The following is a 12,277-nucleotide window of genomic DNA, read 5'->3' as shown; positions in this document are numbered from 1 at the left end:
CCTAAAACGAGTTGGCAGTTTGGCACAGAGCGCTAATGAATTGATGAAACACAGGTCTGGCGCTTGTATATTCCCGCTTGAAATTGAAGCCTTAGAAATCTGAAACAAAAACCCTAATTGTGAATTGCATTCCAAAATTGCATCGTGATGCCACCTTTACCTGCAAACGACGAGCCCATTGTGGTTGAAATACCTAGCGACGACGAAGAGAGCGTCCCACCTCAACCACCAAGTAATAAACCAAATTCGAAGGTTCTGGAATCTTCTACGAAGGTTAACTCAGCAGATCCCGAGTTTGCCAACCAGAAACTTGATTGTCGAAGTTTCTGGAAAGCCGGTGCCTATGAAATTGGCCCCTCTTCATTTGTTCCTGCTCAGGGTAACCATTTTTTTTATTTAAAAAATTATAATCAGTACTTGTATATTTATTTTGCTGTTTGTGGTTTTGCAGGTGAATTGGAGCATGCACGTGTTCATCCCAAGTTTCTTCACTCCAATGCTACTTCTCATAAATGGGCATTTGGTGGTGAGTTTGTTTCTGATTTTGATAAAGTGCTTGTTGATAGAGTAACATATATATACTTGTTTGCTCAGTGTTTTTAACTGCCATGATTCCGATAATACATGATTAGGATATCTATTAATGATGTTATATTAGCATTCCCAAAACTTGAATTAGTGCATAGCATTCCCAAGACTCGGGATATAGGAAATGGATAATTCAGGCCAATTTCTGATTGCTATCTGTTTTGGGCTGCTTATGTGTAGCCTCCAGGGCCAGCCTCACTCTTCATTTGTACTTTGTAGTTTGTAATTTGTGTAGCTACTTATGGATCATCTTTACATTCGACTTCCAATTTTATAGATAGTTTAGTACTTGATAGTTTAGTACTTTGACTCACATAAAATTGTATGTATCTTACAGCTATTGCCGAGCTCCTGGACAATGCTGTTGACGAGGTGAATACTCACAATTTTCTGTCTTGTTCCTTTTGTAGCATCATCTCGGTTTACACAGCGACGGGTCTGATTTCAGAGAATTATAGATTTTTATTGGTTTGTTGTCATGGTTGGCTTTTGGATGTGTGATACTCTATGCTCTAATTGTCTATTCAAGTATGCTTCTGTGACATCTGATAGAACAAATTGATTCACACACTTAATCAGGCTCTTATATTTGGTCCCGTGAACGAAGAGTTATCATTTGGATAACATGGCGGTGCCTGCACCCAAATTTTACAATGTAGCAACATATATGATATACTTAAAAAGTAAGAGGGTATTGAAAGCTGTTACCTAGGCATGTCAATATTACATTGGTTTAACTAATTGAGTTAATTAACCAACAAAATATATAGATAATACACGTCTCATTTGACAGTATGGTAGCAGAAACTGTCACCTGGGCATGTCACTGTCTTTGTTGCTCAGACCCCGGTACTCTTATACTATTTATAATTTGACTAGAGTCACTAGACACTTGTTGGAAAGGTAAAGGACTTGCCTACATGTATTTAGTAACTTAAGGACATTTTCTAGTCCATAGTTTGGTAACTCTTGACTGTATATATATATATTCAAAAATCTTCAATGCATTTCTCGATAAGTTGTGAGGTTTGCCTTTTATTTTCTAGTTCAATGGCTTCAGTTTATTTGCTTATTTGTTTATTTTTCTTGCTTGTGGTTGTAGATACAAAATGGTGCTACATATGTGAAAGTTGATAAAGTTCTAAATGTGAAGGACAATTCTCCTGCGTTACTTTTCCAAGGTACTACATTGTTATTAAACTTTCTTATTCTATTGGAATACGGGAATTTCACATGTTCACTGTTCAGACTAATAAAAGATATTGCCATAAATACCACTGTATATGCTAAGATGTCTGAGGTGTGTACAGATGATGGTGGTGGAATGGATCCAGAGGGAATAAGAAAATGTATGAGCTTGGGTTACTCGTCAAAGAAATCAAATACTACAATTGGGCAATGTAAGTTTTTAGATGTATGTATATATAAATTTTATTTAGGCTTTAAGTTCATGAACATTTGCTCGAAAGTCGGCATAGTTTTTCCCCTTATAGGATATAAATACTTTGTTTGGATTGAAGGAAATGGAGGGAAAGGAAGGGAAGGAAAATGGAGGGATGAATTATATTTCATTTGGATAGCAAATGATGGAAGAAGAGAAATGGAGGGGGAGAGAAATGGAGAGGTTAAATTAAAGAAATTGATCTTTCCAACAATGTAGAGATTTGGAAGGAAAACTCTTCATTCTTCCCTCCCCTTCCCTTCCCCCCCTTCCTTTCCTTCCCCTTTCTCTATCCAAACACACCGGAGAGTTTTCATTTCTATTCTCTACATGTAGAAGTGATTATTAAATCTTGTTACTTGGTTAGAGCTTGAAAGTTAACTTTTATATCTCTTGAACTCGAAGAATTCCTAGTGTGTAATTATTCTCGCCTTTGTATATAAAAAATAGCTGTCATTATTGGTGATCAGGTGTTCTCTTTAACGATAGCAATCTGCCTCTTTGTGGAAAATAAGATAGCTTTCTGATGTGGTTTGAAAGCAACAGGAAGTAAATTCTCTTACCAGAGTAATAGATAGTGAACAGTAACTTAAATAGTTGAACTAGCATACCTCATTGGGCGTTCCGCACATAAATCTAGTATTTCAAGCTCAACCAATGAGCCAGATAGACAGAAGAATAAGAATGATTATGACAATGGTTTTTTTACTTAGGCTTTGGGAGTGGGGTGCCATGGTATACCTTGGCCAATTTATAATTTCCCCCTTTGGGTTAAGGCTGTTGGCTGCGTACTTCCTACTTCCAGGCAGTTGCACCAAACATATGAAGCTTCATGCACCTTTTCTTTTTTTTTTTTTTTTTTTTTAATTTTATAACTTGTTAATTTTTTTGGTTGGCAGTTTTACTTTACGCAGTGGTATATTTTCCTTTTCCCGCACTTAGTTCAGCCGATACCTATAAAAAATTTCATGGATTTTGTTTTTAGTTTGGATGTACATATTTTGTGAAAACTTTATTAATAATGCGCTTGCAGCATTGCCTGCAAGTTAATTACAACTCCACACCCTTGCTTTTGTCCCCTGTGCATTGATTGCACTTCCTTATTTTTCCAAGGTCTTGTACTTCTGCTTGTTGTTAAATGATCCATGGGTTGTTTTCAGATGGAAATGGATTCAAGACAAGTACGATGCGTCTGGGTGCTGATGTAATTGTTTTAAGTCGTTCAACACGTTCAGGGTAATTTTCCCTTCTGTTCGTTTGTAGCTTTTGGTGTAATAAATTTTATGTCCTGCTTTTGCCCCCTAATTTTCTTGTTTTCCCCTCATTTCTATATATATATTTTTTATATCCTTACTTCTTCCCCTCTTGCTCTGTGGGAGAAATTTTACAGAGAGGTTGAATTTATGGGACACTAGGTTTGAAGAGATTGGGTGAACAAAGAGGGGAGAGAAGAAAATGACCTTTTCAAGCCTAAATCGTAATATATGGATATCTAATCAAGGATAAGCAGACTTCAATAGTTCATTAAAACAACAATAATCCGTTTATAAATTTAATTGGGCTTTCAAAAATTCAAAGTAGTGTTTTTCTCATCATGTACGCAAGCCTAGAGAAAACAGTAGGTCTTCAAACTTTCAAAAGCCTAATTGCTCTGCATATCACTCTCTTCATTTCTCCCTTTAACTGTAAATGCAGACCAAATATGTCTATATCTTCTTGTTACTCAAGACGTCAGCACATTTATTTTGAAGGATTGTTGATGAACTAAAACATGTCCTGCTAGCCTAATTGTGCATTGTGTTGATGATAAGTTTATGTTGAATACCTAGCTGTAGCATATTCTTTAGCTTGTTTACAGAAGATTATTGGTTTCCTTTTCTTGGAGTGTAAAAGTCTGTTGCTGCTTTCCGAGTCAATTCCAATTCTTTTTATTGGTACTTTCAGGCGTGCTACACAAAGTGTTGGTCTACTGTCTTACACTTTCTTACGGTTGACTGGACAAGATGATGTCATTGTCCCTATGGTACTTCTTTGATTTCTGAAACTATTAGATATATTCCATCGGCGTTATGGTTTTCTTTTCTGGTTTCTTATCCTGGAAATATGTAATTTACCTTGTATCATGACTATCATCTGCAGGTCGATTTTGACATTTCTAACCATTGGGCAGAGCCAATAATTTACAGCTCACATGATGATTGGACAACAAACTTGAAAACCATCCTTGAATGGTCTCCCTTTGCTACAAAGGAGGAACTTATGATGCAGGTTAGTTTGACTATTGAATGCTGATGTATCGTATTTCTTGCTTAATAATTTTTTTTTTACTGAACTGAAACTTTCTGAGTGTCAGAGATATACTCTTTGTTGCTGGATATTATTAGCTTAAAATTTTCCAATACTCAATTTGTGCTTTGCAGTTTGAGGATATTGGACCTCATGGAACAAAAGTTATAGTATACAATCTTTGGCTGAATGATGAAGGTATATATGAACTGAGTTTTGACGATGATTATGAGGTAAGTTTCAGGGACTTAATTTAATTAAGATTTAGAGTAACAATTTGTATGTGTTTTTTTTTGCGGATCTAATGAATCTTTTGATTTATTTTTTAATACTATACGGCTTTAACCTGTTCATTGTTGTATAGGACATAAAGCTAAGGGATGAAGCTAGTCGAGTGAGTGGGATGAAAGTAAACAAACGAACACTTGAATTGCAATCACACATCTCATATCGCCTCCGCTATTCGTTGCGGGTGCCTCTCTTTTCACTTGCACTTGCTGTTTACTCTTATTCATTTTTGTTTTCTATTTGGTATCCAAGTGCATGCTGGTCTAATGTAACGCAAAACACGACAATATCTTCCAGGCCTATTCTTCTGTTTTGTACCTAAGGAAGTTCAAGAACTTCAAGATTGTGCTGAGGGGTAAACCTGTAGAGCAATTCAATATTGCAGATGAGCTCCAATATAAACAAGTGGTGACCTACAAGCCACAGCTTGCTGCAACGTCTACTGAGGTGAAAAAAAAAAATTTTATATTTTAAAATTGCAGAAATTTCATGTTCTTATGCATGCTCAATAGTCTAGGTAATATAATGTAGGAGTGGAGGCATGGTGGAAATATGCATTGATGTGTTCATTTACTTACAATTGTTACATTATTTTGTTTTTGCTAATGTATGTAGTCTTAGTCGGCCAATAACAATAACAATAATATTTGTGGGTATATCCATTGTATGTAAGCTTTTGAGTCCTAGTGGGCCAACAACAACAACAACAACAACAACAATATACTCGTAGTTTAAGAAATATTCGTGGGTAGACCCATTGTATGTAAGCTTTTGACAAAAATTGCGACCTCTAATTTTTTGCTCTACTCTTAGATTCACAAATCATAGAAAAATTAAATGAGGTAGTTGGGTCACTTGGGTGTAAGAAAAAGGTAGATAAGAGAAATGGAGTTATAAGGTGGGTAGGTGTAAGAAAAAGATGGATACAAAGAGTGACTGGAGAGGTATTAGATTTTTATTTTTTATTATTATAATTTTTTGTTTTTTTGGGGGGGGGGGGGAGAGGTAAGATGATAGAAGGTGTTTGTAAAAAAATTAATTTGGCAGAATAAAGAATATCTTTGATGGAAAGTATTTTTTTATTTTATTTTAAGAACAATTACGTAATACAGATAATCTTTTTGCTTGTTGGCCTAGTAAATGACTGATGCTCCTTCAACCGCTTCCCTCTTTTTATTTAATTACATAATTATATTATCGATTATTACTCCCACATTTAAAGGCCAATCTCCATATTAGCATTTTGGCTGCATCCACTTCAATTATTCTGCATTTGTTTGTCGGCATATTTAACACTGTTCATAAAAAATGAAATTGTGTTGTTAAACATGAGATTCTTGCTTAAATGAGGATTGATGAGTGTGTTTTCTTCTATATTTTAATTATATATATATATATTTTCCTGTACTAATTATTGTGCTGTTTTCTTGTCTACTAGGTTTTAGTTAAAACCACCATTGGATTTATAAAAGAAGCTCCAGATCTTAATGTCTCTGGGTTCAATGTGTACCATAAAAATCGCCTCATAAGGGTATGCCAGATTGTTCTTACTTCGTCTTTTAGATGCTTATGAAGTTATGATATATGCTTTTTTACAGTCCTTGTTGCACATAGTGGTTTCAGCTTATAGTGACTTAATTATGTCTGCTGAATTGTTGATTTGCTTGCTTTAATATCTTGTTTTGTCATTCAGTAAAATATGCCTTTTATCTTAAGTTATTTGCTCACTCGGTAACCTTCCAAAAACATATCGAATCAAGGATATAGCCATATAGGGTACTTAATTTCATATTTACATGTGTTTAAAACTCGTTAAACTCAGCGCCAATGCAATAACTAAGGATTCCTTAGTATTTGTGTATAACCTTAAACAAAGCTTATTTGAATATTTGGGTATGGTGGAAGTAGCTCACAGTAATTGGATTCACGTAAAGCTCTTAGCTCTGTACGTTCTTGATATTCACTCTTTCCTGCTGTATTTATATTTTACTAACTCTGTAATTATTTTTAAGCGAGCTATGTAATCCTTTTGAAGATCTCAGTAAATTCCATCCATTTATTTTGGTATCTACATATGATTTCCATGCGTTTGTTCACCTTAATTCACTTTTTGACATTAAAAAAATGGAGCTGCTATATTCTTTTTAGGTCCCTGAACTCTTCTTATGTAACAACTTATTGTAGATGTATATACAGTATATGATTCACAAATATGCTTTTATTTTTTGTACTTTCCAGAAAAATAAGAATTCCCTTTTTGTATTCAAATACAAGTTGGTTGTCTTTTCTACCATCTACATATTCATACAAATTCATTGCAACTTGCTTACTTAAATTACTTTTGGTTGCAGCCTTTCTGGAAGGTTTCGCGTGATGGTAGTTCTGTGGGGAATGGTGTTGTTGGTATGTTGACTTTTATTCTTTTTTTTTTTTTTAAGACATGTAATTTGCCTATGATTCCTCTCTTTGTTTAGGTACAAATTTCTTATTTCAGTGCTTATATTTTAGGTGTCCTTGAAGCAAATTTTATAGAACCAGCACACGACAAGCAGGATTTCGAGAGATCATCACTGTTTATTCGGCTGGAGACAAGGATGAAGCAAATGGTTTATGATTACTGGTTTGTTCCACTCAGACAATTTGTCTGCTTATTTAGATATCTGTATATGTTGGACATATACACTTTGTATACTGCCTACCTGTGCCTGAATATTTATTAATATTCTTATCATTTGTGTGGATTTAAAGTCTTCCAGATAAAGAGGATCATACGTTTGTCAATTTCATTTTTTCTAATGCGGTAGTGATGAGTATGACACTTAATTTGGTTTCAAAAAAAAAAAAAAAAAAAGAAAAAGGGATGACACTTGATTTAATCTCATGCATGACACAGGAAAGGCCATTGTCATTTTGTTGGATTCCAGCGGCGTGATCAGCCTCCTGCTAAGATAAAAAAATTATCTCATTCTGATGACCAAGCAAATAAACTTCCAGCAACTGGAACTGGATCTCAAGAAGGATTCACTTCAAATCGACCCTTTGTTGGTCCTTCTCCTGGATCTAGAAGAAGTTACCACGAAAATCCATCTACTGAGCAGTCCGTTGTTGAGCTCTCTGCTGTAAGTACTCTTGAGTCTTGACTTTACTTATATTTGTTCTTGTCTTTGGGTGTGGATGAGCAAACTGAAGATTAATCTTGATAGTCTGAAATGCACCTTGGAATAAAAAGGCTTGGCCTTAGTATTTGCAATTTCTATATATGTGTGATTTCATTATTTCAGGGATCTTGGGCTCAGTGAGCTTGGGAATGTTGAGCTTAGGCTTGGTTCAGTTTGTGCTTCTTTCTTGTTCTTTCCCAATTTGGCTTTCTTTCTAAATCTTGTGTTGTGTATGTTTGTGTATGGACCAAAGATTTCATTAATTTGAAATTACAATAGTAGCAGTTTCAACCATATCCTTCTTACAGCTTCAAACAGCAAGATTCGAAACTTAGTCATATGCAACAAGTATGCAATGTGTATAGCTCAAAGGCTGCCTCCTAGAGACCCCTAATGATCTATTCCCATTTCCCTCTTTTCTGGAAGCGCTTCAAAGTACAGACTTTAGTCTTAGAATTCACTGTGCTGTCAGCAAAAGATATAATTAGTTATGTTACCTTTACCATGATGTCCTCGTGTGATCAAGTTTTTGTTGATGGGTGTTGGGAGTTTTTGAGGCTTAATCTAGATACTTCATGAGTGTGGTTGTTAGCTTAGGGAAGAATCATCATCCAAGGGCCATCTAACTGTTGTTGCTTTTTAACTAGAGAAGATTTCCCAGTTTTGGATTTTGCTGGTGGGAGTGAGTGGCATCTCTAAGATGCTGTAATTTTACCTTTTCCATGTAGTAAATTAGCAATATGGCATGAACCTCAGAGATGTTTGTGGTGACTTTGTCCAAGTTGGGTGAGGCTGGATGTATGATCATTGGGAGAGAGATGTAATAAAGCAAAACTTGTCAAGTGAGCTGGTAGTTAGCAGGAAGGGCTTTTCTCGCTGAAAGATCTGGGAGAGGAGTGAGTCAAAATGTGTAATTATTGTGGGGGTAAGAAATATAAGGTAGTAAATGAGGTTTGCCATGTATAGAATAAAGCAAAAGTTTAAAGTGCTTCAATAACGAACTAAAAAGAGTAGTGTAAAGAACTTTCAGTAACGGAGATAGTATTTATTTATTTTTTTGAATTTGTAATAGTTAGCTATGCTTGGATTGCATGAATAGACATATCTGATTGCTGACATGCACTGGGAAGCCTTAAATGTATCTGGATGCTTGATCTCTTCATGACAAATTACAAATTTACAATATTTAGAAAATGTAAACAAAATTTAGAAGGGGTTAGGTTTTGATACTGGAAGGATAGTACCTACTGTGGTTTTGTTCTTAGATTTGATTCTTAGAAACTGCTTGGGCTGGATATAGTTTTATCTGCTCTCCAAGTATATATATATATAGGTTATATTTACTTAAGTCCTGATGATGCATTACATCCTTTATGTGTGGAATTGCATGATTTTTCTTCGCAGGGGGTATAAGAGGTAAGTTCAGCTGCTGTTTTTGATAACTATTGCCTATATCTGAGTCAATTTCTAAATGCACCTGGTAAACGGGTTTGCATTTTGATCAATTTCATTCTCTAAAACTATTTGAAGTCAAAACTTATTGTAAGAGTAATCAAATCATGTCTGATTGACTGCTCAGAACCTAATTAATGCTGATTATGCACTGAATTTTCAGAGCAGATGGTGTGTATGGATATACTTATGTTGTCTAATCTAGATTTCTGCTATTAAATCGTAATTGTTTCTTTCTGTCATCTAAAGAGGTTATAATTTTTGTAGGATGAAGCAGTGGATGATTCTATCGCCTCTTTATCTATTGAACAAATTTGTGAAGAGAATATTCAGTTATTTGCAAGGTAGGTTACTTCATTTGGCCTCTCTATTGTTTGTTTTACCTACTTTCTTCAGATATCATGAAGAGTTTCATAATGATAATCTGCTGCATAACGCAATCATTTATCACCATTTCTGCTCAGAATAGAAGTGTATCTTTTTTGCAATTGGAATGCTAGGCAATTTAATCTTAATTGTGTGTTTTGGTGTGCAAATGAATCATTTAAAAGAAAGCTTCACTTATTGGGGTTTGCTGAAAAGTAAATAACTGTTCAGATAATTGTTTGATATGAAATAAATATAATGTTTATGTGATGATTGAAGTCGTATAATTTTGTCAGTTATAAATACGAACTCAATTGTCAGTTGTAAGATTAGCTGTGATGGTTGAAGTCATATTTTGTCTTCTCTCTTTACTATCAAATGTTTGATTGTCTAGCAAAAAGAAAAAGTAGTGTAGAATTTTTTGTATTGGAAAGCTAAAAAGTTACAAGACAAAAAAGAGTTTGTTATTTTTTTTAAAATAGAAAAATCAAATATGGACTTGCTAATTTTAACATCAAGCCAAATAGTCGTAAAAGTACTTTTTGTTTTTTTTTTCCAGCTTACTTGTGGTTAGAACTGGACTAAAGTGACTTTGGTTTTGATTCAGTGTGACCGGCTGACCGCTGTAATGCCAGATTATTGTTTAATGAGGCTATAGTACTTTAACTGAAAGAGAATAGGAGGAAAAGTCTGATGTCATTCATAATATGTTGTCTGATTATAAGTCCATTAGCCTCCAGACCTTGCCAAAGTGGGACTTCGGTTAAAGGCAGGCCCTTCACTTACTTTAAACTACGCTTCCCCAATTGCATAATCCTATATTTGATGATGTAGAATGTTCTATGGATGGTATGGTAGGAAAGGCACACAGTTATCAAAAATAAAGAAGTTTGTTATTCTGTGCAGGTGTGAAGAACATGGGCAGAAAGAGCATGAGCTAAAACAGACGGTATGTTAATAATGTTACCTTGTCCACTATGTTGTTAATTTTGGATATTGTAACATGCATTTTGTATCACTGGTTATATAGGTCAACAAACTAGAGAAGGAGTTGGAAGAAACAAGGAAAAAATGTGCACAACTTGCAGCATACCTGGAAAGTCGGAAGAAACAGCATAGTCTGATGCAGCAGGCAGGGCACGTTTGATTGGGAAATTCAGAGTCGTCTAGCTGATATGATGGTAGCTGGAGAAGGTGAACTAAAGCAAGACACTGTAAGCACTACATGATATCTGTTGAAATCTATGGGATGCTCTGCGTGTTTCCATTGTTATGATCTAGAGGTAGCATTTCAACATTAGGTGTCATTTTGTAAATCAAACTGGTAACTTATTATGTATTAAGCTTAATTCAATCCATGCAGGCATGGATGTAATCTTAGCAAGCTGTACCTGGAAATTGAAGTTATTCCTTTGGAACAACCCTAATGTGAATCTCACTTTGCTTTGTGGCATCCAAGATTTCTGTGGAAGGTTGTGGGTATTGTGGAAAAATGTCAAGCGCCATCTCTTGTAAATATGACTACTGTGGGATGTGGGAAATACAAGTTCTGAAATCTGAACTATGTACTACCTCCGTTAAATGTTATGTGCAACTTTGGAATATTTTATGTCTCACAAATAATACCTCAAAGTTGCACATAACATTTAACGGAGGTAATATATGCCTTTGTAAGTGTTTAGTTCATTTAATGTAGTTGTAAAAAGGGGCATTAAATTGATATTGAAGGTCTAATGAAGCAATTAAGGGTTCGTTTGGTATCGTTGTGGTTTTCTGTTTTTTGGTTTTTTAAAAGTGTATTATATATCATATAATGAATCAAAAAATATATAGACTTATTAAAATCATGATAATTTTGAAAACTGACTATAGAAAAGTGGAAACACCTTTTTCTTGTTTCCTGTTTTTGGTTTTCAAAAAAACTGAAAACTGAAAACCAAAAATAATGCCAAGCAAGCCCTTAGCTTCAGGATTTATACTTCAGCAAAGTTTGAGATCTAATATCACTTACCACTGTTTCTTGTTTTGTTTGACTTATACTTTTTTTTTTTTTTTTTTTTTTGGACACAGAATTATACTGCTTTGGAAGCACTAATAATAGTAGTAATATGACATAATTTCTGTAACTCAAAAGAGAAATCTTACCTTTTACACTTATATGATTTTTTGGGGTTTATAATAAACTATACAAAACTACAAATTATAGACGAATCAAATAGGCGTTGACGCGTTGAGTTGGTAACTATGGAAGTATAGTACTCGTATAATTATGGTGGATTGTTGGTTGAAAGATTTGAAACTGATTCAACTTTGTTGATGATATGAATTACAGAATATATTTTCTTTGTTTTAATTAGTTGACATATTTTAACTTTGATAGTATTTTGCTAAGCTACTTTTGATTTTTATTGAAGGTACGGAGTATAAAGTAAGGAGTATTGTTGTTCAAACTGATAAATGTGTCTAAAGTAATGTGCAAGTAATATGACATGAATGAAGCAATATATATGCTAGTATATTTTTTTAAACGGGAATAAAGCAATATTTAACAACAGAGTACTCCATATATCTTTGACCCCAATGGATTGCTTTCCAATACCGAAGAAATATTACTTTGGGTTAGAATTATTGTTTAACGTAATTCTTGCAAATTAGTAAGTACTTCGTACATACTACCTCCGTTACATATGACATAAAG

At 34.4% G+C, this 12,277-nt stretch overlaps 1 protein-coding gene across 2 annotated transcripts; it reads left to right on the top strand.

Annotated features, from left to right (window-relative positions):
* Positions 1-11,664, top strand: LOC145601277 (protein MICRORCHIDIA 2-like). 2 transcript variants are annotated; one of them, XM_081657264.1, is made up of 19 exons: positions 1-379; positions 452-526; positions 926-960; positions 1,691-1,769; positions 1,899-1,988; positions 3,190-3,265; positions 3,974-4,052; positions 4,169-4,297; positions 4,450-4,548; positions 4,680-4,787; positions 4,901-5,050; positions 6,042-6,134; positions 6,955-7,006; positions 7,112-7,223; positions 7,497-7,722; positions 9,481-9,557; positions 10,486-10,528; positions 10,610-10,793; positions 10,943-11,664. In XM_081657264.1, the coding sequence occupies exons 1-18, from the start codon at positions 148-150 to the stop codon at positions 10,724-10,726; spliced, it is 1,872 nt and encodes a 623-aa protein (XP_081513390.1). In that variant the 5' UTR covers positions 1-147; the 3' UTR covers positions 10,727-10,793; positions 10,943-11,664. The 2 variants fall into 2 exon arrangements, with proteins under 2 accessions (XP_081513390.1, XP_081513388.1); XM_081657262.1 differs by having other exon boundaries at positions 10,610-10,862; positions 10,943-11,660.
* The last annotated feature ends 613 nt before the right edge of the window (positions 11,665-12,277 follow it).

This window comes from Chenopodium album, chromosome 21 (genome assembly GCF_948465745.1).
Source record: "Chenopodium album chromosome 21, dcCheAlbu1.1, whole genome shotgun sequence".
Classification (NCBI taxonomy): Eukaryota; Viridiplantae; Streptophyta; class Magnoliopsida; order Caryophyllales; family Amaranthaceae; genus Chenopodium; species Chenopodium album.
The sequence above is the reverse complement of the archived record's forward strand: the minus strand, read 5'-3'. Positions and strand labels throughout refer to the sequence as shown.

What these genes read in the sequence shown, in the direction of transcription:
- LOC145601277 (XM_081657264.1), top strand. Translation starts at nt 148, where the DNA reads ATGCCACCTTTACCTGCAAACGACGAGCCCATTGTGGTTGAAATACCT. An exon ending in GTTTTGACGATGATTATGAG is followed by an intron (nt 4,549 to 4,679) that starts GTAAGTTTCAGG and finishes ATTGTTGTATAG; the next exon opens with GACATAAAGCTAAGGGATGA. An exon ending in CCGTTGTTGAGCTCTCTGCT is followed by an intron (nt 7,723 to 9,480) that starts GTAAGTACTCTT and finishes TAATTTTTGTAG; the next exon opens with GATGAAGCAGTGGATGATTC.